The 27,039-nt window shown below is 48.2% G+C and overlaps 2 protein-coding genes across 6 annotated transcripts; one reads left to right on the plus strand and one right to left on the minus strand.

The window, feature by feature from the left end:
- Positions 1 to 1,124: 1,124 nt before the first annotated feature.
- STRC (stereocilin) lies at positions 1,125 to 20,488 on the plus strand. 2 transcript variants are annotated; one of them, XM_039888296.1, is made up of 29 exons: positions 1,125 to 5,021; positions 5,329 to 6,114; positions 6,203 to 6,227; positions 6,974 to 8,228; positions 9,190 to 9,252; positions 9,350 to 9,460; positions 9,631 to 9,797; positions 9,990 to 10,176; positions 10,314 to 10,429; positions 10,693 to 10,825; positions 11,182 to 11,364; positions 11,652 to 11,690; positions 11,874 to 12,041; positions 12,177 to 12,242; positions 12,730 to 12,858; positions 13,189 to 13,247; positions 14,040 to 14,163; positions 14,280 to 14,392; positions 15,872 to 16,007; positions 16,419 to 16,615; positions 16,815 to 16,905; positions 17,104 to 17,260; positions 17,889 to 18,058; positions 18,561 to 18,716; positions 19,110 to 19,252; positions 19,433 to 19,581; positions 19,842 to 19,939; positions 20,036 to 20,183; positions 20,379 to 20,488. In XM_039888296.1, the coding sequence occupies exons 1-29, from the start codon at positions 4,976 to 4,978 to the stop codon at positions 20,465 to 20,467; spliced, it is 5,304 nt and encodes a 1,767-aa protein (XP_039744230.1). In that variant the 5' UTR covers positions 1,125 to 4,975; the 3' UTR covers positions 20,468 to 20,488. The 2 variants fall into 2 exon arrangements, with proteins under 2 accessions (XP_039744230.1, XP_039744231.1); XM_039888297.1 differs by having other exon boundaries at positions 12,733 to 12,858.
- On the minus strand, positions 20,287 to 26,898 carry LOC120622721 (creatine kinase U-type, mitochondrial). 4 transcript variants are annotated; one of them, XM_039888300.1, is made up of 10 exons: positions 26,517 to 26,613; positions 25,496 to 25,659; positions 24,650 to 24,848; positions 24,351 to 24,446; positions 23,777 to 23,998; positions 23,548 to 23,633; positions 23,304 to 23,427; positions 21,520 to 21,654; positions 21,190 to 21,315; positions 20,287 to 20,981 (listed from the first exon to the last, which is right to left on the minus strand). In XM_039888300.1, exons 2-10 carry the CDS (start codon positions 25,642 to 25,644, stop codon positions 20,865 to 20,867), a joined length of 1,254 nt encoding a protein of 417 aa, XP_039744234.1. In that variant the 5' UTR covers positions 25,645 to 25,659; positions 26,517 to 26,613; the 3' UTR covers positions 20,287 to 20,864. The 4 variants fall into 4 exon arrangements, with proteins under 4 accessions (XP_039744234.1, XP_039744235.1, XP_039744232.1 ...); XM_039888298.1 differs by having other exon boundaries at positions 20,739 to 20,981; positions 25,496 to 25,808; positions 26,507 to 26,898; XM_039888299.1 differs by having other exon boundaries at positions 20,739 to 20,981; positions 25,496 to 25,808; positions 26,517 to 26,636.
- Between the last annotated feature and the right edge of the window lie 141 nt (positions 26,899 to 27,039).

Consider the following 27,039-nt stretch of genomic DNA (forward strand, 5'->3'; position numbering starts at 1 on the left):
AGTCTAGTCTGCTGTAAGATGATACTTACATTTCTGTATTGAAGACTAGGTAGATAGAGTCCCCTGAGTAGCATATGACCCCACAAAAGCCTTTCTAGGACCAACTAAGAATACTCATCTGACTGACTTATTTCCCTATTTTTCATCCCCTCTTCAGTGAGGACAAACTGGGCCTCCTGCCCTCAATGTCTGTGTCTATCCTTCAACACCTCTAACAATAGGTCTTCATTGCTTTTCTTCCTCCTCTCAAATCTCACACAAGTTTCTCTTATTGGCCAACCATAACATGGAACCACGCAGGGAAGGGAATTCTGGGAAATTCATTCAAGTTTAGCTAAACCAACAAAGTTCAAAACCACCACAGCTCATTTTGACCATTGCACCTTCATTGCAGTATTCTCCTTTGGTTTCATGACACCATGCTCTTTAAGTGTTTCATTGGATTGCTTTCCTTCCACTTTTTTTGCTAGCCATCTTCTTCCCAAGCTTTAAATGTGTGGTCCTCAACCATTTTTGTTCATATTCTACAAACTTTCTCTAACTAGTTTCACCCACTTTTATGGTTTCAACTACTATCTACACCCTAACGACTTCCAATTCCATTTGCAGCCTAGACTTCTCTTAGAAACAACAGGGGAAAATACTCAGTTGTCTGCCTTCAGGTACTTCATTTGAAATATGCCTAAAATGGAACTCATTACCATTTCTTGGAACCTGCTCTTCCTTTTCTAATCCCAATGAGGACTGACAAGTAATTGGGAGAATCCTCAATCGTCCCCTCCCTACTTAACTCAATGAGTTCTATATTTTTTTCTGAAGGCCTTTCATTTAGGATACTGCTTGTACCGATCTTTTATAAATTAAATTTATTGCGGTGACATTGGTTAATAAAATAATATAGGTTTCAAGAGTACAGTTAAATTTCCTTCTGTTACCATATATTTGACCCATTTACCCCTATCTGCCTCCCTCTCTCCCTCTGGTAATCACTAAACTGTTGTCCATGTCCATGAGTCTCTGTTGGTTTGTCTTATTCCTGTGTTGCTTTCAGTTTTATATCCCACATATAAGTAAAATCATATGGTTCTCAACTTTTTCTATCTGGCTGATATTTTTGCATCGATTAAGGATTTTTTAGTTACAAAAAAATTTATTAATATTTAGAAACATTTAGTGAATCTATACAAGTACCTGGTATATCATAAGCACTTTATAATACAAGGGAATAAACATAATTTAGTGATAGGTAATATTTATTTTATAGATGAGTGAATTACAGAAATTTCTCCTGATTATACAACTAATAAATGATAAAATAGGAACCTAGACTTCAGAGGTCTAATATCAAAATACAAACATAATTTAAAAGTTTCTTAATCAGGAGAGTCAAAACCTATACTGCAAGAACAAATTAACCCTGAAACCTCAGTGGTTAACACAAGAAAGTTTTATTTCTCACTCATGAAGATTTCAGTACTTGTTGGGCAACTCTTCAAGGCAGCTACCGTTGAATCTTGTTATTCTTAGCATTATGTTCTATAAAGTTGCTGCAAACACTGAGTTAGCAAATACTGAACCATTGCTCCTAGGGGAAATGCAGGGTTAGGTTTCTGTGAGTCTCTTGTCACAGCTGTTTCATCAACTGATGGGCACATAACCTTGTTTTATATATTGTGTTTTATGTAAAGTGTTTCTGTTTAAAGATACCTTATTTAATATATGTTGTTAATTCCTTAGCATTGACCTCTTTGTCAATAGCAACATAACTCATGCCAGAATGAAGCTTATCTAACACATGTATTTTCTCCCTGAGGCATATCACAGCCTTCCTGTGCTTATTAACACTATACAGCACTTTAGCACTCAGTGTGAGGGCCGTTTTAATTTAACAGTTTGATTTTATTTTCCTCTTCTATATATTGTTAAAATTTATATTTTTTTATGGTGACATGGTTAATGAAATCTGGTAAATTTCAGCTGTACATTTTAACAGTAAGACATATATATATTTACATTGTATGTTTACCTCCCATAGTTAGATTTCTTTCTGTCACCACATATTTGACCTCTTTTACCCCAACTACCTCCCCCCATCCCCATGAGGGCCATTTTAAGACTGAAATCACCAAAAAATAGTGCAAAAATTGTGAAACTAACTAGACCATGAAAAGGACACTTATTTGCAGTATGAGAAGAAGAGGGAGTATCACCTTATTTGACCTCAACAAGGGCAACTAAAATTTTTTGCCACTCTGTGCATATCTATGAATAATTGTGAAAATAACACAAACACTGATTTTCAGGTCACAAATTTTGGTAGGTGAATTCACAAATACAGAACTCATAATGAGACTCAACTAAATGCTGTGTGATATTTTGCAACTTCAACCTACTTGGCCGTGTGACACTGTATCTCAACATGCAGTTTCTAGGTTCCTTCAACAAGGATGAGATGGCTGAAGGGTCATTTGCTAGCTCTTAAATTCTTTGGTCATTCACTATCTATTGGCAGGAACTAATCACTTGACTGCACCTAACTGTAAGAGATCTGGGAAATATGGGGAATACTCAGTTATCTAATGAGCACTATATATTTCAATTACAAAAGGCAAACCAAGAAAAATAATTGTATTTTACAAAGGGAGGCGTCTGTTCTTGTCAGACAGAGAGTACCCTGTGGGAAGTTTGGGGGAGTGGGGATGTTTCAGATTTCTTACCTCCTTTGGCTCCACCCAAATATCTTTATTAAAATTGCCAGACCACAGAGCATTCCAGTCATCCCATCAACATTATCTGCTCACTTCAGCAAGACATGTGATTAATTTCTTGTTCTAGGCCCCTGTAATTTCAGTTTGTTGTTTCAGTTTTTCTCTGTCTTCATTTGATCATCCTAGATTGGAACTTATCTCACTCATATTAGACCTTATCAAGCTATAAGCTTGGTATATTTGCTATAAACCCAGAGCACTTCACCCTCATTTGGTACAGAGTCTGAATCCTTGGCAACAACAGGATTGCTTAACCAACCGCTTGCTACACCATTATGTAGACCGCCGAGAATTTCCCAGCCTAGGTTGAGGGAGTCCTCACTGTTCCTCTCTCTGCTTGACTCAGGTAGTTCCAATATTGTTCTAAAGGTCTATCTCTCAAGACACTACTTGTTGGTAATAATTTCTTTATTAATTAGGACTCTTAAGTTTCAAATAAAAGAATTCATATTGAGCTAGTCTAATAATAATAGCAGCAGTAAAATTTAGTGCATGTTTATTCTGGATCACATGGTAGGTGCTTACTCTTTGTTGAATGAATGCCAGACACTATGTGAAGCACTTTGAATGCATTATCTAATTTATTCCTCACAGCAACTCTATACTAGATTTCTCCTTTTGACAGAAAAGAACACTGTGACACAGGGTTAGAAACTACCCAGGACACACAGCTAATAAATATTGGAGCCAGGATTTGAATTCAGACCATCTCATTTTTTTGCTACGGTATTAGGGGGAAAAAAAGGAAAATTTATTATAAGGTTTTTATAGAATCAAGGGCAGAAATTCAGGTGGATTACAGGATGGGCTGGAACTAGGAGCTAGAAAGCTGTTGGGACCCCAGGTCATGTTCTTCCTCTGATTTTTCTCTCTGCTTTTCAGACTAGATGTGATACGTTTCATGGGCAAAGGGAAAATATTGGTAAAGTCATGCAATTGGTCTCAAGTTTTGACTTACCTTGGAAAACCCCAGCACTGCCCACAACTCCTTTTGTGGATTGGGTCAACCATTCTGTTTCTTTGGAAGTTAATTTCCTTATTTATAAAACGAGAAGTTTTTACTGGAGGATTCCTCAGATTCCTTCTAGCTCTAAAATTCTATGCTCCTAAGTGAACCTTCTAGGGCAGAAACGCATTAATAATGGATTTGAAGTTGTGGGTTTGGGGAATAGAGTAGAGGAAGGTTCTAAGGAAAGAGGGACTGAATAATGGTTTGAGTGGGGCCTCAGGATTGAATTACTGTTGAGAGTTGGTATCAGGTAAAGACTTTTGGGGATATACAAATGGGGGAACAGAAAAGACTTCTCATCCTGACTAGACTAGATTATTTTGAATGAGCTCTCTCTCATCTATAAGCAGATATTGCACGCTCTCTCTCTGTCTCTGTCTGTCTGTCTGTCTGTCTCTCTGTTTGTGTGTGTTGTGGGGAAAAGATAGCCCCTTTGCATAGTGGTTTAATCTGGTTTATCTCTTTTCTCAGCCCCCAAATTTTTATAGGGCTTTCACTTAGGTCACAGTAAGAAAGCCAGTGGGCAAACCCAAATATTTGAGTAGCCTAATGAGCAAGTCACACCTGAATGGGTCTGTTTCTTATCCATAGCGTGACCTGTTTGATCTATGTGATCTCTGAAGTCCCGCCCAGCTCTTAACATTTTCTGGTTCTGGAGACTAAATCAAAAGCAGCTCTCCTCTTCCTGAATGCTCTATCCTTTGACCAGAACTTTATCTTCATTCCTCTTCTCTGTTTATACCTGGCTGCCTAGTTTCTTTCTCCTGGGACCCCTTTCTTCTTTGAAACTACTTGCTTTTTAGCTCCTTTGTACCCTCTTTATTTTCTTATATTTTTCTGCAGAGCCCCCAGATTATACCCTGGGTCTCTGGTTCTCCATCTCCATGTCTGCCTATTCCTATTTGCATACTGGTTCCTAACTGAAGCTATCCCCTTAGGTTCCTCCAAGGGTCCCCTGGGATCCCCTATCATTCGTCCCTCTCACAGAGACACACCTTTCTCCAAAGCCAAAGGATCAGGTATTCAGTGGCTCAGGTGACAAACCTGCTGTCAGGTTACAGATATTGTTTCCTGAAAGACCACACTACAGTGTCAGTGGAGACTCGGGCTGCCTGCGGTGCCCTGCCCTTACTTGGCTATCCCACGCAAGGTGAGAATAACCAGAATTCACCTCTAGTACCAGTGCTCACCCGGAAACATGGCTCTGAGCCTCTGGCCCCTACTGCTGCTGCTGTCCTGTGCAGGTGAGAGGAACAGTGAGCAGGGCTGGGAATAAAGGGAATGGTTGCTGGAAAGAGACTTAAGAATGTAGGGATTAACTGGTTAGGCAAAAGATAAAGATACAAGGAAGAGGGACAGGGACTGGAGCTAAGGGAGAAAATGAGAGTTAAGGAAGTAGGCCAAGACTTATTGTAGGCTGATGAAAGGGACTCAGCTCCCCAACCCCTTCACCTCATCTTTAGATCCAGGCCAGGACTAGGCTCCAGGACAGGGCTGAGTTTGGGTTCTAGGTTCTTCCCCTCTAGTGATCTCTGGTTTCTCTCCTTGCAGTGACTCTGGCCCCTACTGGGCCTCAGTCCCTGGACCCTGGTCTCTCCCTCCTGAAGTCATTGCTCTCCACTCTGGACCAGGCTCCCTGGGGGTCCCTCAGCCGCTCACGATTCTCTGCATTCCTGGCCAACATTTCTTCTTCCTTTGAGCCTGGGAGAATGGGGGAGGGACCGGTGGGAGAGCCCCCACCTCTCCAGCCCCCTGCCCTCCGGCTCCACGATTTCCTAGTGACACTGAGAGGCAGCCCTGACTGGGAGCCAATGCTAGGGCTGTTAGGGGATGTGCTGGCACTACTGGGACAGGAGCAGACCCCCCGGGACTTCCTGGGGCACCAGGCAGGTGTGCTGGGTGGACTCGCAGAGGTGCTGCTGGGAGCCTTAGTTCCTGGGGGACCGGCTACTCCTACCCGGCCCCCATGCACCCGTGATGGGCCCTCCGACTGTGTCCTGGTGGCTGACTGGTTGCCTTCTCTGCTGCTGCTATTAGAAGGCACACGCTGGCAGGCCCTGGTGCAGGTGCAGCCCAGTGTGGACCCTACCAATGCCACAGGCCTTGATGGGAGGGAGCCAGCCCCCCACTTTTTGCAAGGTCTGTTGGGTTTGCTCAGCCCAGTGGGGGAGCTGGGCTCTGAGGAGGCTCTTTGGGGAGGTCTGCTGCGCACAGTGGGGGCCCCCCTCTATGCTGCTTTCCAGGAGGGGCTGCTCCGTGTCACTGACTCCCTACAGGATGAGGTCTTTTCCATTCTGGGGCAACCAGAGCCTGATGCCAATGGGCAGTGCCAGGGAGGTGAGTGTTGCGGGGTTGGGGCTGGGCTGTGACAAGGCAAGAAGGGGTGAGATTGAGGTAGTCCTCTTCCTCACTCTTTCTCTCCTAGGCAACCTACAGCAGCTGCTCTTATGGTAAGTAACAAGAGAAGAGTTCTGGGGTTTGGGCATGGGAAGTTGTTAGCTTCCAGAGCAGAAGAAAAAACTGATAGGATTGTGGTTTGATAGTTTTGGAGTGCAATAGTTTGGGCTTGTGTCCCAGCTCTGCCTCTTCCTAGCCATGTGACTTGGGGCAGGTTACAGTCTCATTCGGTGCCTCAGTTTCCCCAATTGTAAAATATAGATAATATTAGCTACTGCAGAGTTGTTGCAAGGAATTAAATGAGTTGATGCTGTATGCGTAAACCACATTGAACTGCACCTGGCACACAGTGCTTAATAAATGTTAGCTGATAAAGATAGGAAGTGGAAAGAAAGGGCAAGACCAGATTACTGTACCCCTTACTATTTCAGTACACCAGTGCCAGAGACAGTTAGACATATTCAGTTGCTGGGCAGATTTCCTGATACAAGGCCAACCAAGGATTGTATTTAAGCTACCTAAAAGCATATGAAGAAAGGAGAAAGAAAGGGGCGAGGAGCATAGAAGGGACTCCAACTGGGTTGTTTCTAGGTGATTTTGCACCTTGGCAGGACAGGCCTCTTTCCCTTTCCCCCATCCCAGCATTTAAACCAGTAACACCTACACTCCCAGGGAGCTCACTTTTGGAAAAGCCTATGCTTACCACCACCCCTTGCAGGGCTCTGGGCCAGGGTCAGACTCTTCTACTGGAGGAAATATAAACTGACCAGATCCTGCCTGCTCCTCCCTCTGCACTCAGGGGCGTCCGGCACAACCTTTCATGGGATGTCCAGGCGCTGGGCTTTCTGTCCGGATCACCACCCCCACCTCCTGCCCTCCTCCACTGCCTAAACAAGGGTGTGCCTCTGCCCAGGGCTTCCCAGCCCTCAGCCCACAGCAGCGGTCGCCAACAGCGAGCCATCTCTGTGGAAGCTCTCTGCGAGAACCATTCAGGCCCAGCACCACCTTACAGCATTTCCAACTTCTCCATCCACTTGCTCTGCCAGCATGCTAGGCCTGCTACCCCACAGCCCCCTCCCAGCACCACTGCCATCTGCCAGACAGCTGTGTGGTATGCAGTCTCATGGGCACCAGGTGCCCAAGGCTGGCTACAGGCCTGCCATGACCAATTTCCTGATCAGTTCCTGGAGGCAATCTGTAGCAACCTTTCCTTTTCAGCCCTGTCTGGCCCCAACCGCCGCCTGATAAAGCAGCTCTGTGCTGGTCTGCTTCCACCCCCAACCAGCTGCCCTGAAGGCCTGCCCCCTGTCCCCCTCACCCCAGAGATATTCTGGGGCTGCTTCTTGGAGAATGAGACTTTATGGGCCCAGCGGCTGTGTGGGGAGGCGAGTCTGCAGGCTGTGCCCCCCAGCAATCAGGCCTGGGTTCAGCACGTGTGCCAGGGCCCCACCCCAGATGTCACCGCTTTCCCACCCTGCCACATTGGACCCTGTGGGGAACGCTGCCCAGATGGAGGCAGTTTCCTGATGATGGTCTGTATCAATGACACTATGTATGACGCCCTGGTGCCCTTCTGGCCCTGGCTAGCAGGCCAGTGCAGAATAAGTCGTGGGGGCAATGACACTTGTTTCCTAGAGGGGCTACTGGGCCCTCTTCTGCCCTCTCTGCCACCACTGGGACCATCCCCACTCTGCCTGGCCCCAGGGCCCTTCCTGCTTGGCATGCTATCCCAGTTGCCACGCTGTCAGTCCTCTGTGCCGGTCCTTGCCCACCCCACACGCCTACACTATCTCCTCCGTCTGTTAACCTTCCTCCTGGGTCCAGGAGCTGGAGGGACTGAAACCCGGGGGATGCTGGGTCAGGCCCTGCTGCTCTCCAGTCTCCCAGACAACTGCTCCTTCTGGGATGCCTTCCACCCGGAGGGCCGGCGCAGTGTGCTGCAGACAGTTGGGGAATACCTGGAACAAGAGGAGCAGCAGACCGCACTGGGCTTTGAACTCACTGACAGCCCCAGCTCTGGTGTAAGCAAGATGGAGCTGCTGGCCTGCTTCAGCGTGAGTGATCTGCCAAGGTGAAAGCTCCTGGAACAGAGGGATGGGCCCCCCCGGGGAATTTTCTAATCCTGAGAGGCAGTAGTATAGCGCAGTGTTTTAAGCACACAGCTCTGGAGTCAGACAGCCTTGAGTTCATTTTTAAGTTCTGTGATCATCCTTGGGCAAGTTATTTAACCATTCTGAGCAACATTTTTTCCCATCTATAAATGAGAGAGAATACTGGTGTTACTCTTTTAAGGTGGCTGTATGGATTACATGAGATAATACATGCTGTGGGCTTAACACAGCTCATGGTATAGAAACATGTAATAAATGTTATGTCACATCAGTCTTTCTGATTATTTGACTCTCCCCCTTTCTGCTCCAGAAAAGAAAGGGATCAAGTTAGAAGGCTCTAATTCTGTCCCTACAGAGTGAGAATTGGAAGCTGGCAAAATATAGGAAGATAAAGTAGAACCGAGAAAAATTCAAGGGGAGTATGAATCAGAAGACTTGGATTCTAGGTTCAGTTATGCCACAAATTAGTGTAGTCTTGGGCCAGTAATTTAATTTAGATTTTTTGGGCTTCAGTTTCTTCTCTGTAGCATGAAGGGGCTAGGATATGTAAATATCATACCTTATTCAATGAGTGCCTGTTATGTATAAGGCACTTGCTAGGTTCTGTTAGGACCCATCTTTCTCAAGCCCAGGGATCAGTGAAGTGGAATTAGGTAGACTTGTAGTAATTTGGTTCAGATCTACAAGTATTTATTGAGCCAATTATGGGCCTGGCATGGAAGAGGATAAAGGAGAAGTTAGAGACATGGTCCTTGACCTAAAGGAGTTTAATATCTGAGGAGATGCACATACTAGCTTCAGATGAAGAACAAGCATCCTAGCAAGTGGAGCTGGAGTGCCTGAGGAAGCTGCAGGAGGGACAGAGAAGACAGCTCTCTTGGCATCTTGTCTGTCTCCCCACCAGCCTGTGCTGTGGGATCTGCTCCAGAGGGAGAAGAGTGTTTGGGCCCTGCAGATTCTAGTGCAGGTAACAGATGGAGGGGCACATGGGTGGACTGGGTGACAGCTATGGCCTGAGGTCCCTGCCCAGAGAGGCCTTACTCACCATGACTTCCTACTCCCAGGCATACCTGCACATGCCTCCAGAAAATCTCCAGCAACTGGTGCTTTCAGCAGAGAAGGAGGCTGCTCAGGGCTTCTTGACACTCATGCACCGTTCCTGGGCCAAGCTGCAGGTGGGCATAGAGGGAGAGGGGAACAGGATGAAGGGAGAAGTCGAGGAATCAAGAGCATCCGGAACCTGGTGTGCAGAGGGCTTGCCCCAGTGGAATGAGGAACTCAAGGGAGGAGACGACAAGAGTACTGAGCATCTCCAGAACCAGCATCCATTCCTGTGCCCCCACAGGTACCACCATCTGAGGAGCAGGCCCTGGGTCGCCTGACAGCCTTACTGCTCCAGCGTTACCCACGTCTCACCTCCCAGCTCTTCATTGACCTGTCACCACTCATCCCCTTCTTGGCTGTCTCCGACCTAATGCGCTTCCCACCATCCCTGTTGGCCAATGACAGTGTGTAAGGCTCTCTCACACTCCTCCTGATCCTGTCAGGGTCAGGCCAACCCCACTGGTCTAGAACACCTCCTTCCAGAGCTCCTCTCTGTTAAAACTAGGGAGAATCTCCAGTCTGTCCATGACAATGCAGCTGCAGAGAACCAGGGCACAGTTTGGAACAGGGCTGAGGGTTAAGACTCATTACTCTCCCCAGCCTGGCTGCTATCCGGGATTACAGCCCAGAAATGAGGCCTGAACAGAAGGAGGCTCTGGCAAGGCGACTGCTGGCCCCTGAGCTATTTGGGGAAGTGCCCGCCTGGCCCCAGGAACTGCTGTGGGCTGTGCTGCCTCTGCTTCCCCACCTTCCTCTAGAGAACTTCCTACAGCTCAGCCCTCACCAGGTATGAGAATCATCTGTTTTACTTGACTAGGCCATCTTCTATTGGTGGGACAGGAGTCAGAGGCATGTCTACTAGTCAGCCCCTCCTTGCAAGTGTCCCACAGTGACCCCAACACGAGTGGACCCTCTGCATCTCAGATCCAGGCCCTAGAGGATAGCTGGCCAGCGGCAGGTCTTGGGCCGGGACATGCCCGGCATGTGCTGCGCAGCCTGGTGAACCAGAGTGTCCAGGATGGAGAGGAGCAGGTGCGCAGGTGAGTGGTCATGGGATCAGTGATCGTGGCCAGAGTGAGAAAGAGGCAGGTACAGCTGCTGTGATGGGTTGGGGTCCTCAAAAAGATGGGGCCTTGGCCCTGGGCAGTGTAGGGCTCCGAGAGAGGGCTCTCTGTGACACTCTCCTAGTTTTATGGCATTTCCTAGTTCAGTGGTCAGAGTGCCTACTCCATGTACTCATGTGGTCCCTGCCTTAGTATCAGCCTCAGTGACCACATGAAGGCCAGCTTCGTGCCCTCTTCAGGCTGGGGTCCCTTGCCTGTTTCCTGAGCCCTGAGGAGCTGCAGAGCCTGGTACCCTTGAATGATCCGATGGGGCCAGTAGAACGGGGGCTGCTGGAATGTGCGGCCAACGGGACCCTCAGCCCACAAGGACGGGTGAGCCCTTTGACACTGGCCCACCAGACTCCAGGATTTCTCTGGGTCTGTGTTGAGATTTTGCCCAGTCATCTCAACCAAGCTTGAACACAGTGTTGCCAGCCCTCTCCCATCCTCTGCCACCTCCATTTCTACTCCATGACCATTCTTATCTATTGCCACCTATTCCTAACCTTATCCCATCTGGCTATGACACTTCAAACATACCCTTTGACATCTTGAACCCAATCTGCTCCTGTCCCATCCTTGGTTCCAAGCCCTAGCCCAGGCCTTGGGAAATCCAGATGTGGGATTAGAGAAGAGATTTAAGGTTTGCTTGTCTTTTCTCTCCAGTCCCAAACCTTCCTTGGTTACAGGTGGCATATGAACTTCTGGGGGTGTTGCGCTCATCTGGAGGAGCTGTGATGAGCCCTCGGGAGCTGCGAGTCTGGGCCCCTCTCTTCCCTCAGCTGGGCCTCCGCTTCCTGCAAGAGCTGTCAGAGCCCCAGCTTAGAGCCATGCTTCCTGCCCTGCAGGGAACCAGTGTCACACCTGCCCAGGTGGGCCTGTCTCATTCCCTGGCATCCACCCCTCCACCCTCTGGAACCCCAGTCAAGAGATTTATGTTGAAGAATACTGTCAGCCTCCCTCAAGCGTCCTATTCCTCTATTCCAAGGAGGATTCCCTCATCCTCATTCGTCAGATCAAGAAGACCCCGGAGCCAGGCCGATCACTGGGGGTGGTGGAGCAGGAGCTAGAAGTTTTGGAGGGAAGGTCTTAGGGATCTTTTTAGGTCCTGGCTTCCGGGGACCTGAGAGCTGTTGTTTCCTGTCCCATCCCGCCTTAGGCTGTCCTGCTGCTTGGACGGCTCCTTCCAAGGCATGAAGTGAGTAGCAGCAACTTCTCACACATCCCCCAGAGGTCTCTGTGCCCTTTCCCGGGTTCCCACGTCTGCCCCTTCCTCCCTCTCCGCTCCCCTTATACCTGCTGCCTGGCTGCTCTGTGATTGTTGTCTTCCCCAACACCCTGCCCCTCCTTCTTCAGGCCTTTTGTCTCTCTTGCTCCCCAGCTGTCCTTGGAAGAGCTCTGCTCCTTGCACCCTCTGCTGCCAGGCCTCAGCTCCCAGACACTCCAGGCCATCCCTAGGAGAGTTCTGGTTGGGGCCTGTTCCTGCCTGGCCCCTGAACTGTCACGCCTCTCAGCCTGCCAGACCGCAGCACTGCTGCAGGCCTTTCGGGTATGAGAGTAGAAGGGAGGATGAGAAAATTAGGAATGTGGGCTCTGGTTGGGAGAAGTGCATCTTCCTTGCTCATACCTACTCATTTTTTTACACACACCCAGTAATACACACACGCTACCAACTCTCATGCAGGTGAAAGATGGAGTTAAAAATGTGGGTACAACGAGTGCCGGTACAGCTGTGTGTATCCCTGGTCAGGTATGTAGGGTCTCCTGATTAGCTCCTCTCCATGTAGGGTCTCCTGATTAGCTCCTCTCCAGAGCAGTTTCATAGGGCTGGTGCTGCTTCACACACTCACCAGGCAGTGACTCTGAGGATTCAGGTTAGCTCTGTGCTCACCAAGACCTTAGTAGCTCTCCCTGGTTCCAGATGTAGGACAGCATGACCCACACTGCCCTAGAATGTCAAAGCCAAAAGGGTCTGAGAAATCTTCCAGGCCAACCACCCCACCTTCAGATAAAGAGACCAAGGCTCAGAGAAGCTAAGGCACTTTAGTTCATCAGGTTCCTAAGTAGCAGCAACACTTGGCTGCCATTGCGAGGACTCTCAGTGTGCCTCGTTACAGCGGCGCCTGCCGTTCCACCCTTGACCTAGCTTTGGTTCCTCCTTGCCCCATGGTTCTTCTCTGAGGGCCAAGTCTAGACCCTCTCACTTGTCACTACACTGCTACACTCATCCCTACCAGCAGCCCATCCCCACCACCTGGCCAGACTGCCTGCTTCCCCTGCTCCCCCTAAAGCTGCTACAACTGGACTCTGCGGCTCTGCTGGCTGACCGTAGGCGCTATCGGAATCTGCCCTGGTCTGAGCAGCAGGTAACTCTCCCCACTTAACCCACAACTCTCCTCTCTCAATCTGTTCCACCTCCTTTGCCCATCCCTCAGCCCTAGATATGGCACTTTATTACTAGTATTCCTTATAATATGACTTACTTTGCTCTTTCTTCTCCCTTCTTCCTATTCCGTCATCTCCCCCAACCCCGCCCCTTGTCACCCTCCTCCTCTCTTTTTGAGAGAAGATTGGATATTTGGGAGCGTAGGAGGCTGGTAGGGCCCATAGGGTCAGAGGTAGGACTGGGTCCGAGGTATCTTAGGTCCTTGGGCAACATCTCTGTGGGAAGCGGTTCCTCTTTCTTTCTCTTGTAGGCACAGTTTCTCTGGAAGAAGATGCAGGTGCCCACCAACCTGACCCTCAGGAATCTGCAGTGAGTAACTAGTGTTGAACAGTGAGTTGGATTCAACTAATATTTTTTGAATGCTTACCATGTGTCAGGAACCATGCAATCGGTAATGGGGGTATAATGGGGATGAACGATGCATGGTGCCAACCTGTGGGTGTTCTCCTGGCTCCTCCTCTCCTTATGCCCTGACTTTCCACAGTGCCACACCTATCTGACTAGATCTAAGGGATTTAGAGGACCTGGGTTCAGGCGCCAGTCCTGTTACTCATTTGTGATCTTGGGCAAATCTTTTAACCTCTCTAAGCTTCAGGTTTTTCTTTTGTAGAAAGATAATTAACATGGTACCTATCTCATAGATAGTTGTGAAAATTAAATGAGATAAGGCATATAAGGTACTTATCATAGTGCCTGGCTCAGTGTAATCTCCCAAAAGATATTTGTTGTTATTAGTTTAATCCAAAGAGATTTCAGATCTACTGGCTAAGCAGAAATAAACACGTGTAAGTATTACCTTACCTACACTTACAGTAAAAGAACCACGGGCTTCAGAATCTGAAGATGTGGCTCTAGTCTCAGTTCACCACATTTCTAGTAGAATGATGTCGAGAACATCACCAAACCTTTGTAAATATTTTCTTCTCTGATGAATGGTCATGATGTTGTGGGGAGCCAATGAGAATATCTATGGGAAAACATTTTTCAAACTGTAAATTATCATAAATGAACATCTGTACTTGTGATGAGAGTGTTTATATCAAGGAGCAGACAAGCTGTGGCATGTGTTGAATGAGCATCTACCCACTCACATACCCACAGGGCTTTGGGCACCCTGGCAGGGGGCATGTCTTGTAAGTTTCTGCAGCAGATCAACTCCATGGCAGACTTCCTTGAAGTGGTGCACGTGATCTATCAACTGCCCACTGGGGTTCGAGGAAGCCTGGTAAGAAGGATGCTTAGGTATTAGTGGGAGCAGGGAGGCATGGACCCTGGGTACAGAACCCAGCCACCGTACCCAGCTCTGTCCTGCCTCTGCACCTTCCTCACCTTGTCCCACAGAGGGCCTGTATCTGGGCAGAGCTACAGAGGAGGATGACAATGCCAGAGCCAGAGCTGGCTACCCTGGGGCCAGAACTGAGTGGGCTAGACACCAAGCTACTCCTGGACTTACCGTAAGTGCTACAACTGGAGACACTGGATCCTTAGAAAATTCAACCTGGAGTAGAAGATCTGCCCTTAGAAAATGCCCTAGAAGTGGTGGTTTTCTGTCTGGTGATTCCTTGACATTAATTATAGCCAGAAGCAGAGGATTCTATTCAAAGTTGCTCTGTGTATCGGCTGGCTCCCAGAACATGGCCCCAGCATGGGACAGCTGAGGGAGGGTGGAAACACTGTGATGTAGCCTGCCAAGCAATCTGAAAATAACCTAGGCCACATCAATAGAGATAAAGTATCTGAAATGAGGGAAGCAATGGTCCAATTTTGCCTCAGATGATTATAGTCTGCTTTGGGCACGGTGCTCTCAGTGTATTCAGAAGAGTAGATAAAGAGGAAATGTTTGAAAAATGTGACAAATGCCTTCAAATACCCCAGGGACTGTCAAATAGAAAGCAGATTGGCATGTTTCTGAATGGCCCTATTGGGCATGACTAGGACCAATGAATGAAAATCAAATTTTGCCCAATATAAGAAAAATTGAGGTAGTGAGTTCAGGGTCATTGGAACAAGTCTAGCTTGGATAACCCCATGGCAGGAATATTGTAGAGGAGATTCAAGTATGGGATGCAGGAGAAAAGAGATGAACCTAAGGTTCCTCCCAATCCAGAAATTCTTACCCCATTGCCATCAGAACTGTAAATCAGGGTAGAAAAAGGCTTCTATTGGTCTTCTTGGGAATGAGGTGATGATAAAAGCAGTTGACCTCATCCTTACATTTTTATTGGCCTTTCCACAGATCTGGGCCCCTATACTACATGGTGACCCAATTCCAGAACTGGCAGTCCTAGACAGAGTACAGGATACCACTTCTGATTTCTGGGCAAAAGTATTTTTTAAAATACCATTGAAATCTGTTTAAATATGTTGGTTCTTTGAGATAACTTAAAATCGCAAGGGCCTAGATGAGGTGAATGATTCCAGACCATGAATCAGAAGCCCCAAGTTCTTCATTGTGAAAGAGGATGTGAAAAATAACTATTTTACTCCCAGGTTTTGTCATAAGGATCAAATGCGATAACACCTAAAAGAACTTTGTAAATTTTATAGTGCTATACAAATGAGAAGAAACCACCTAACAACAAATAGAGGAAGGGTGGCACTGTGGAAAACAAGAACTGGGAGTAAACTCTGTTTACTTCTCTGTGAACCTTAGTTTTTTTAACCCATATAACTGGGAAAACTTTTAATGGTACTTAATATTTTTGGCTTTTGATCCAATTAGATGTGGTAGGATTGTTTGTGATTTCTTTTCAGGAGACTAGAAATATGTCACTCCCTTCATGTGGGAATTGGATCTGGGACTGTTTAATATCAGTTCCTGTTAGAGCCTCAGGGTTCGATCTGGTGTTACCTCTTGTCTGAGGAATGTAGCATTGTATGGTCCCTTCTCCGTGTGGCTCAGTTCCAAGTGCCCCATTGTCAAATTGCTATAGGGTCCGGTTGATGGACAGACTGTCCAATGAATCCATTATGTTGGTGGTTGAGCTGGTACGAACTGCTCCAGAGCAACTGCTGGCATTGACCCCACTCCACCGGGCAGCCCTGGCAGAGAGGACACTTCAAAACTTGGTAAGAGTTCACCCCATCAGATTCAGAACTGCTGCCTAGGCAATTCTTACCTCTCAAACAATGTTATCTTATCTTCTAGGTCCAATTCCACACTTTTGCTGTCAAACAGGCTCCCATCTATAAGGCATTAGCCCCTAGATCTACTTCTTGGTTCTATTCCTTGATAACTTGCTTCATGTTTTTTGTCCACATCCCCTGGAGTCTAAGAAAGCCCTTAGATTCCTCTTCCCAATCTTTCTGCCTGCTTCTATTTAGGCTCATTGTTTAAGAAAGCGAACAATAGCAGTGAACATTATAGGTCTTCGGTTGGGAGCTAGAGGAGGGAAGATCAAAGAACTTGGTGTCTTGATGGAAGAATCAGGTCCTCTGAGTCAGAAGTGCATTATCCCATGGCCTGATGCCCCTCTCCAGGCTCCAAAGGAGACAACAGTCTCGAAGGAAGTGCTGGAGACATTGGGTCCCTTGGTTGGATTCCTGGGGACAGAGAGCACACGACGGATTCCACTACAGATCCTGCTGGCCCACCTCAGTCAGCTGCAAGGCTTCTGCCTGGGAGAGCCATTTGCCACAGAGCTTGGATGGCTGCTGTCACAGGAACCTCTTCTTGGGTATGGGCCTTTGAGAACTTTAGATTCTAACTCATCCTCCACCTAACCTCTCAACCACCATCATTGGTGGCAGCCTATTCAATATGCCTGAGATCCCTTGGAGACCTGAGTCCCCAATCTTACCAAGTTTTCTTTTCTCCTTCCCTTTTCTCATAGTTTTCTCAGCATCCCAATCCCCGATCTTCTTCTTGTCCTCCAGGAAACCAGAGCTGTGGAGCCAGGATGAAGTAGAGCAAGCTGGACGCCTAGTGTTTACTCTGTCTACTGAGGCGATTTCTTTGATCCCCAGGGTGAGGTGAAGGAACAAGGGAGGGAGTGAGAACAGAGAGGGACTGGTGAGCTGGTTTTGGGGAGCAAAGACTGAGGAGGTTGAGGGCAAAGCCTGATTCTGGGGGAGACTGCTAAAATGAGACAGTACTTTGGAAATAGAGCTGCAGCAGTTGGCCCTGACCTGCCCGGGTCTCCCCCTTCTCCACCTTCTCACACAGGAGGCCTTGGGCCCAGAGACCCTGGAGCGCCTCCTAGAGAAGCAGCAGAGCTGGGAACAGAGCAGAGCTGGACAGCTGTGTGGAGGACCACAGCTCGCTCCCAAGAAAGCTGCTCTGGTATCTGGGGTTGTGCGGCCTGCTGCGGACTATCTCCCAGGTGAAACTACCCAGATACTCATAGCTCTAGCAGGGTGAACAGGAAAGAATATCCAACAATGCAATCAGAAGTCGGAGCTCTAGGCGTGCTGTACCCTTTGAGCAGATTTGCACACCCTCTGTTCTCTGGCTTGGGCTTGCTAATCTGTAAAGCTCAGGAGTTAAAAGGATGATCTCAAAGTCTCCTCTAGTTCTAGGACTCTATAGATTTGGGAGTTTGTAACCCATTCTATTTTTAGTTCAGGACTCTCCTTTTTCTGCTCTCTTATCCGTTAAAAGCTGATGCAGCTCTGGACTTGAGTAAGTGTGGAGCTCTCTGCTGGGAAGATGCTTAAGACGTCAGAAGGAGACACTGTGGGGCTAGGGACTTGGGTTCTCATCTAAATCTGCCATTAAATCTCCTAGGCAACCCCTTCAGTCTTCCACCTATACAATGTGGAGCTTGTCCTCTCTAATCACTTTTTCTAATATCCTTTGAGTCCTATAAATCTCTCACTACAGTAATCCTTTCACCCATATTGCCCACATTGGCCTGTCCTCCAGAGGTTGGAGAGGTCACTCCATCTCTAGATATCTCTCTGGGCATACTTTAATGCTACTCTGACCCCTGGCCTGCCTTCCCCCTTCAGAACCTGTGCCAAATTGTGCAGATGTACGAGGGACGTTCCCAGCAGCCTGGTCTGCAACCCAGATTGCAGAAATGGAGCTCTCAGACTTCGAGGACTGCCTGGCACTATTTGCAGGAGACCCAGGACTTGGGCCTGAGGAACTACGGGCAGCAATGGGCAAGGCAAAACAGGTCAGGAATGGGAAGCCAGTTGGGGTTGAAGGTGGAAAAACATTAGGAAGCTGGTTTGGTGTGGTGTGGGACACAAGTAAATTAATAGCTGGGTGAGATGTGGGGAAAATAGGAGATAAAAGAGTTAGAGGGTTTGGTACATATATATAATGGAATATTACTCAGCCATAAAAAAGGATAAGATCTTGACATTTGCAACAACATGGTTGGACCTAAAGAGTATTATGCTAAGCGAAATAAGTCAGACAGAGAAAGACTAATACCATATGGACTAGAGTCTGCTATTTTTTCTTACTGAGACTCCAGAATCTTTCAATAACACCGTAGTCAGAAGAACCTTGATCTAACCCTCTCATTTTACAGTTGAGGAAATTAAGACCCAGAAAAGGCATGTGATTTGCCTAGAGTTATATAGCTAAGGACAGAGGCAAGACTAAAACCCAGCATTCTGACTCCAGGTCCATTGCTTTTTCCATTTGCATTGTTCCTCTCTTTCTCCTAGTTGTGGGGTTCCCCCCGGGGATTCCGTCCTGAGCAGATCCTGCAGCTGAGGCGGCTCTTAATAGGTCTAGGAGAGCGGGAACTACAGGAGCTGATCCTGGTGGACTGGGGAGTTCTGAGCACCCTGGGGCAGATAGATGGTTGGAGCTCCGTCCAGGTAACACCTTCCCTCCTCCCTACTACCTTCCAACATCCATCACATAGATCCAGGCTTCTAGGTTATCTAAACCCCAAGGAATTTTTTCATGACCCTGGCCATTCTTTGTATCTTTTCTTAACACCCCATACTAGTGGCCTTAGGAACTCTGCAGTTTATTCACTCTGAGGACCTGAAGATGTAATATTTCCTCCTGGCTTGTTTCCCTGAGGCTTCCTCTTTTTCTGTCCATTTCTTTTTTGGATTCTCAACCTTCCCCATAGCTATTGGAGCTTCAGGTCTTAATAATAAAAGAATATAATCCAGTAGCACTTGTTACTTTCCTAATCACTTCTCCATTCATTAATTCCCCATGATTTCTCTCCTTATCTGTGCCCTCCTTCCCCACTCCAGCTCCGGGTTGTGGTCTCCAGTTTCCTGCGGCAGAGTGGCCGGCACATGAGCCACCTGGACTTCCTTCACCTGACTGCACTGGGTTACACACTCTGTGGACTGCGGCCAGAGGAGCTACGGCATATCAGCAGTTGGGAGTTTAGGTCACCTGTGGAGGGGGTTGTGTGTGTGGTGGTGCTGAGGTAATGGTGGGCTCACTGGGGAGGGAAGGATCGTGAAGGAGTGGTCCCACGGAGGAAGGGACCTCACTTGAAACCATCTCATGACCATGGACCCAATCACCATGGCTGAATCCTTTTCCCTTCCTTCCCACTCTTCCACAGCCAAGCAGCTCTCTTCCTGGGCAACCTACATCTCCAGTGTTCTGAGGACCAGCTGGAGGTTCTGGCCCAACTCCTTGTGCTGCCTGGTGGTTTTGGCCCAGTCAGTAACTGGGGGCCTGAGATCTTCACTGAAATTGGTACAATAGCAGGTAGGAAGGCTGGGCCACTGCTGGTGCTGGTTGTCAGGTATTGGTTTCCATACCATGGATGGACTGGATGGAGGACTGCCCTGGAATTCTTAACGTGGGAGTCTGGGAGGGCGTTTAGGCAATAAGCTGGAGATGTACTGAGGAAGATCTATGGTAAGATACTTTGAAAGTGATTGGAAGGGAAGGTCTATAGGTTTGAAGAGACGGGAGAAAGCCAACCTAACACAACATTTGGACGCCCATCCCACTTGTTTCAACAGCTGGGATCCCAGACCTGGCTCTTTCAGCACTGCTGCGGGAGCAGATCCAAGGCCTTACCCCTCTTGCCATTTCTGTCATCCCTGCTCCTAAATTTGCTGTAAGTATTGATAGACTGGGGTCTGGGGTGATCACAAGAGAGCCAGAGCCCAAGGTAGGCTACACTGGGTATACTGATTCCTGGCCCCACCCCCAGGTGGTATTCAGCCCCATCCAGCTGTCTAGTCTCACCAGTGTTCAGGCTGTGGCTGTCACTCCTGAGCAAATGGCCTTTCTGAGTCCTGAGCAGCGACGAGCAGTTGCATGGGCCCAGCATGAGGGGATGGAGAGCCCAGAACAGCAGGGTGAGTTCTCAACTGCACAGCCTAAGCTTCCATCTCCTGACCCAGAATCTGACCCCTAACTTGGTGTTATCTGGCTCATAGAACCACCCAGGGAGATTACTGATGAAGGGAGTATACAGGCAGAGAGTTTCCAAGTATCAGTGGTTTCTGGGGAGCATAGTTGTGATATTACTTCTATTCTCTGTCTCATTATAGGTCGAAGCACAGCCTGGGGCCTCCAGGACTGGTCACAACCCTCCTGGGTCCTGGCATTAGCCATCTGCTTCCTTGGCAACCTACTATGAGCCTGTCTCTACAGTTAAAGAAAGATTGTTGGGAAAGAAACCTTAAGTCATAGTGAATAAAGTGCAAATGGAAGTATGTTCTAATTATTCTCAGGAAGCTGGTGAGGAACATGGGAAATATGCTAATGCTTTCCACCCACCTGAGAATCAGAGTTCCTGGCATGCCATATCTGGAGTCTCTTTCCATCATAAATAACTCCATTGCTTTTTTTCCCTTTTGAAGAGGCTGCTCCCTCCTCACCCCACCATTAGAAATAACACAGACAGCTGGAGCACAGCAAGGTGTCTTTACTGGGATAGAGGGAATGCAGGGGCAGCATCCAGGGCAAGTAGAATGGGCCACCATTAGACTAGCAAAAGTCCTGGAGATCTTGAGTCATCTGCTGAGGACGGGAAGTTAATGCTTATTGTGGATGAGAGGTGGAGGGATGCGGATATCCTGGCCTCTCTCCAGACGCCGTTCACAGTCAATCAAATAGTTTACTCCATCGATGACCAGTTGCACCAGCTCCACCTGAAGGACACTAACCCTTGATCTCTGCTTCCCGCGAACTGAGTTTCTTCATCACTGATTTGCCTGTTCTGAGAACTCATTTCCAATTGCCTCCCCACCCAACCTGAATTTTATTTCGGATTCTAGTACATTCCCAAGACTCACTCACTGCCATATCTCAACCCCACAGACCTATACCTCTCCTCACCCTAATCCCTGAAGATCTCACCTCTGACTTGCCCAGTCGATCCAAATTAGAAACATCAAAGACACTGCCTGTGGCAGCTGTGTCCACTCCTCCAGTACCACGCTTTTGGAGTCTTAGGTTCTCCAGGATCTTTGGGAAGCGGCTATCCTAGAGGGGAGATAGAGATTGGGAGCAGGGTCAATAGGGACACAGACTGGTCCTACCTGAGAGAGCCCCGAACCTGCCCAGAGCTCTTTCCCCAACTCTTTGGCCACAATGCGTCTAGCTCCTATCCAAAGTATCCACTCCCTCCCGTCCACACAGAGCCACCTTCCTCACTCACACCCTTCTCTAACCCCACAACTCTTTTACTTTGCTTAGCAGGGGCAGTTTGATGTGTACTCCTGCTCGAAGTCCAGTGCCCAGGTTAGATGGACAGGTCAAGATGTATCCCAAACGCTCATTCCACATGAACTCCCAGCCACGCTCTTGGATCAGCCGCTCCACCTGAGTCCACAAAGGCTCTGTTAGTGAAAAGTCAGGAATATGTGGACCTTCTCTTAGCCAGACCCACAGAAACTTAGAAATATGTCTAGAACCAGAAACTTGGGATGTGAAAGAATGACACTGCTCAGTTTTGGGGGGGGGGTTCTGGAGTTGTTCTTGGTGGAGGTGGTTTGTTACTATCTTGTATACAAGGCAATTTTGGTGTTACAAGCCCGTAATGATGAGATTGCAGAAAAATATCTTGTATGTGGAAGAAGAGAAACTTGAGGGAATGGTGCATTAAGGATAATCTAGGGAAAGAACGGAGGTGTTAAACTAAACTGAGAAAGGATTGATTATTCAATGAGCTCTGTATGCATCAATTATCTTTGCTTTGCTAATGAGCCTAGAGCTTGGAAGGGTCATTTCAGATAGAAAATGAGGGTGTAGGCTTTGCAACAGGAAGAGGCAAGAGGGTTTTCTGTTAGCTATGGAAGGAGCACATGTGAGAAAGAAGAGAAAAAGGTGAAAACACTTCAGAAGGGCTGGACTTATAGGTGTGTGTATGTGTGTGTGTGTGTGTGGTGTGTGTGTGTGTGTGAGATGGTGTGAGAAGAGTGTTTTTGTTTCACTTAAGTATCCTAATTATGAAGATGACTATTAGAATTGAAGATACAGGGGATCTGCCAGAATGATCGATAAATAGACTACCACCTGAGTAAAGGGAGCCCTGTTTTTAGTTCAGAAAGAACCATGGCATAGGGAACATCTTACATGCTGAACATGGGGAAATACTTCCATCTGGAATAATAACAGCAGCTAACACTGTACTTTACATGCATTATCTCGTTTAATCCCCACAATAACCTAAAATGTAGGAAGTACTATTATCCCAATTTTATAGATAAGGAAACCGAGGCATATAATTTAAAAAGCACTCCCCTGCCCACTTACGCTCAGAATCTAAAAGCTAAAATCTAAAAGAAAGAGAAGCTCTCTCTCTTTCTTTATAAGTCCAAAATAGAGCTGTATATATGAAGACATACAATAAGAATAGGGTTTATGGGAATTCCTAACCTAGAATTGAATACAGAGACCCAATCCATACAGGACTAAGGATTCAGTTCAACCCCTCATTTAGAGCCACATATTATGAAACTTCTTAAGTCATTACATCCTCCAGCTTACTTCCATCTCTCTCTAGCTCTCAGCTTAAAACCTAGACATGGTACTTTAGCAAGAATGACAGAATCCAAAGTCAAGGCCTACCTCGGCTCAGAACTTGGTGGTGACATTAGAATCATGAACACATCAACCTCTCCCTCCATACATCAATCCAGGCTAAAACCTTTTCCTTATTGGCACACCCCAGGGTACTGACCCGCGATCTCATTTATTCCTTCTTTACATTTTTCGGCAACTGCTTTATTTATTTCCTTAGATTCCCGACATTCTTTCTCTCCTCCTATTCTTTGGTGACCATATATCCTGGTTTCCTCTGGACAGTCCTGATTTATACCTATTGTCTTGGAGTGATTGACGGTGATCTCTTTCATTATCAAAAGTATCCTGGGTTGGTTGATAAATTATATGGTCAATCTACTTCTTCTAGCCTTTGGTTTTTTTTCTTATGTCCTCCCACCTAGTTCCCTTATACACTCTTCTCCAACCTCTTTGAGGCCTCGACAGAATCTTTCAAACACTTTCTTCATGTTGCCACCCTTCTCCATGGAGATGACCCGTGTGTGATCCTCCTCATTCACCCAGATCAAGAAGCTCTTCTCATTGTTGTGCCTAAGGGCAGGAAAGAGGGAAGGACAGGGATCAAGAGGTGGGGCAAGAATTGGGGGTGATAGAGGGAAAAATGGCATTTATGGGGCCATCAGGACAAAAGAGGTAATGTAAGCGTCATACCAGATCCCACGAGCATCTGGCCAGTCTCGAGCCATTCCTGCTGCAGTCAGCAGTGGGGACACGGGCTTATCAAATAGGAAGTGGTCCTGAGGACAGTAAAGAGACTTGGATTAAGAATTCTCACAGTAGTCTTTAGGCCTCTTAGAGCCCATCTAAACTGGGCCGGCCTCTCCTCTCACTCCTCTTTCCATCTGCTCCCCCCACCCAGATCCCTCTCAAAGCCCCTCACATCAATAAGCTGCTGCTGCTCAGCCTCTGTCATCTCACTGAGCCGATAGTAACGACCAGCCAGGTCACCCTTCAGGCCACTCAGTGCATCCACCACAACACGTTCCACTTCTCGTCGTTCTGCCCGAGTGCAGGCTGGAGGCAGACTAAGTCCCCGGATACTTCGGCCAGTTCTGACTCTTGAGGACAATACATACCTCTCATCAAAGTAGCCAGAACGGATCTGGAGAATAAGAGAAATTAATATAAGTCACAGAAACGCAGTAGGTGGGAACAGAGGACCTTGGGGAAGGAGCGACCTTAAGTGCGCATTGGAAAGAGAAGCCCACTGGGTGAGCACTGCAATTGAAAGGGGCATGATGACCCCTGCCCCAAACTGCCCACCTTGCAGTATCATCATTCTCCTTCACCCTCTCCTCTCCATATCTGCTACTCCTTAAGACACAGTTCTTTCCCCACACCAAGAGTAAAAGCTCAGCGGTGTAATGACCATGAGTCAGGAAATAATTAAGGATTGGAGAAACAGAATGTTGTACATAAGGCAATGCAGGTCAGAAGTGGAATATCTGACCCACCTTGCTGGCATCCAGGTCAGTGGTGTGTTTCATGGTCCGGGGGTCATATCCATTGTGTCGCTCTTGGATCACAGGGTCAAAGAGCTCAGCAAATACCTGATGTGGAATTAAGAGAAAGAGGGTGGTTAAGGAGAGGAAATCTATTCCTAGGCTTTAAATGTGAATCAATTTCACTGGGTCAGAAAACATGAGTATGGATGGTACACTCTTGAGGGTAAGTGAGGAGTATTTAGGGGGAAGGAGCTGAGATTACTGGGAATATGAGTTGAGTCACCAGGGGAACTCTGGGGGCCCCCTACCTCATAGGTCTCCTCATCTCCAGCTACCATGCCCACAGTCTTGATGAAGGGGTGGCCAGGGTTGTCCACGCCAGTCTGGATACATTGATCTAGTGTCCAACCAGTGGGTGTGGTCTTGTCGCAGAGCCGGGCATAGACTGCTGGGGTCAGGTGACTGGCCATGCAGTTGTTGTGCTTTCGGAGGTCTGGGTACTCAGCGCTAGGGAGGGGGTACCCAGTAACCATGGAGGGAGGGCACAGGGGGCCTAGACCCAGTGCAGTCACGTGAGAGCTGTCCAGTTAGCTGTGTCTGGCTGTGCTCCTTGGGAGGAGGGGAGATTACAAAGAGGCTAAACCTTGGTAATCTCATTAGGGACTTTCAGGGTCTATTCTTTCCCAACGGTTCTAGCTTCCTCTGGCTGGCCAGCTCAATTCACCGGGATCTGCTCAATTCTTTCCTCCTATGAGCACAACATTAGGGATGGGGGAGGGGAAAGACTAAGGAGGGGAATTCAGGAAATGGGGGGAAACAGTAGGAAAAAGAGATGGAGGAGATCAAAAAGGATAGTTCCTGGTCTCTTAGTTAGAGATTTTGACAGAGTGGGTGCAGCTTGAGCTCACAGAGCCAGAGCTGGTCTTGCGGGAGGGGACTGCAGGTTACAGGTCCCCAGGAATGCTTTTCGCCTTATGGTTTTGGCTTCCACCCCCACCCCACTGAGGTCTCCAGCCTGTACAGCACCCCACTCCAGAGACTTCATGATTATAGCCCTTCTCTGTTGCCTGGGTCCTCATCTCTATCCCCATCTTCGTTCCCATCACCACTAGCCCCCCGCCCCCGACGGTGGTTAGGGGCTCAGACACTGATACCTCGGGGGATACAGCCTCCGTCGTTCACTGGCGGCTCGTACAGGTTCCGGGCGGAGCAGAAACCCAGCAGCTAGAGACCCAGCTCCAGCCAAAGCCATGAGCCTGAGCTTCGGGTGGGCGGACAGCAGACGAGAGAAGGGACCAGCCATGGCTAGAGGATCCTGCTACAAAATCCCGGAGCAGGAGATGGCTCAGAGCAGGCACCCAGAGGGACGATGCAATCAGGTTGGACTGAAGGTCGGAACTGGGTGCGAGGCTGGAGCCGAAATAGGGGCCGGAGTGAAGGCTGAGGTGGGAGCCGGTACCAACCAGACTGCAGGAGAGGCGCAATGAGCTAGCGAGCCGGAGGCCCGAGCCGCAGTCTCCAGGGGTGGGGCTCACTTTAACTCCTCCTTCCCGCCTGCCATCACGCTAGGTGTGCGGGGGCAGAGGTGGGTAGCATTCGCCAGGTAGATTAGGGGGACCAGAGATTCGCACCCCCGGTATAAGGCCTCACAGATTTCAGCACCAAGTAGAGGACAGCACCTGAGGGGTCTGGCGAAACCCGAACACCCTTCCCCCAAGCCTCGCAGTCTAATTGGAAACCCGATTCGTCACTTTGTGGGTGTGAAAGGGTGACATTGCCCAACCTCTTCTCAGTTTTCAGTCTGCCCCAGCAACCTCTCCGTCTTCCCAGGGGAAGAGGCCTCAGGGAAAACGCCGGATAAACAAATACCAAGGAAGACACAGAGAAAGCACAGTTAGAGGCAGACACTGGGGAAGACACCTGCTGGCTCAAGGTCACCTTTTCCTTCGAACCAGGAACAGGACCAAGGCGCCTCCCTTTACACCTGTGCTCTCCTTACAAGGTTGAGAGGCTCAGGGAAACATTAATTCTTACTCCATCTATGCTGTGTTTCCCTACTCCGACCCTGCCCCCTAGTCTGAAGCCCTGCTATGTCCTGCCTACACTTCTCAGGATCCCCCCACTTGTTCCCCCTCCTCCACCCTCCTTCCCATCCCCTGCTTCACCTTAGATCACCTTAGTCTTTTCCAGGTTCGGAACAGTTTGCTGCTCACAGGACTCCCTCCGAGTTGTCTCTGCAAGCTTGCCTACCTGCTGGTTGCACTGGGCGTGGGGCTGGAATTGGGCAGGGAGTTGTTAGTTTCCTCTTCCTCCTTCCCCTTTTCTCCCCTCTCTGTAGCTCCCAGTTCCTGGACTGGAGTGGAGTGTAAAGTGAGGTGAAGGGTGTGGTGAGATGATTGGGTGTAGGAATGAAACAGGTAGGCACAGGTCTCCATAAACCACATGTGTTTCCTCTCTTGGCTCCCTAATGCTGTTTAATCCAGAGTGTAAAGGGGAGTGGTGTCCAAGGGCGTACCAGGGAATCTTTACCTTTCTCCTGGTCCCCTCTCCTCTTTCTCTTCAGATTTAAAAGGACTTTGTTCCCACAGCTCTAAGTATGACTTTGGTATGACTTGACTTTTGTCTTGGCAGAAAGGAGAATGGATGTTGGAGAGATGTAGGATTTCGGTATGGAGGGTCAGTTAAAGGTAGGGTAGAC

Source organism: Pteropus medius, unplaced genomic scaffold (assembly GCF_902729225.1).
Source record: "Pteropus medius unplaced genomic scaffold, Ma_sr-lr_union100, whole genome shotgun sequence".
Lineage (NCBI taxonomy): Eukaryota > Metazoa > Chordata > Mammalia > Chiroptera > Pteropodidae > Pteropus > Pteropus medius.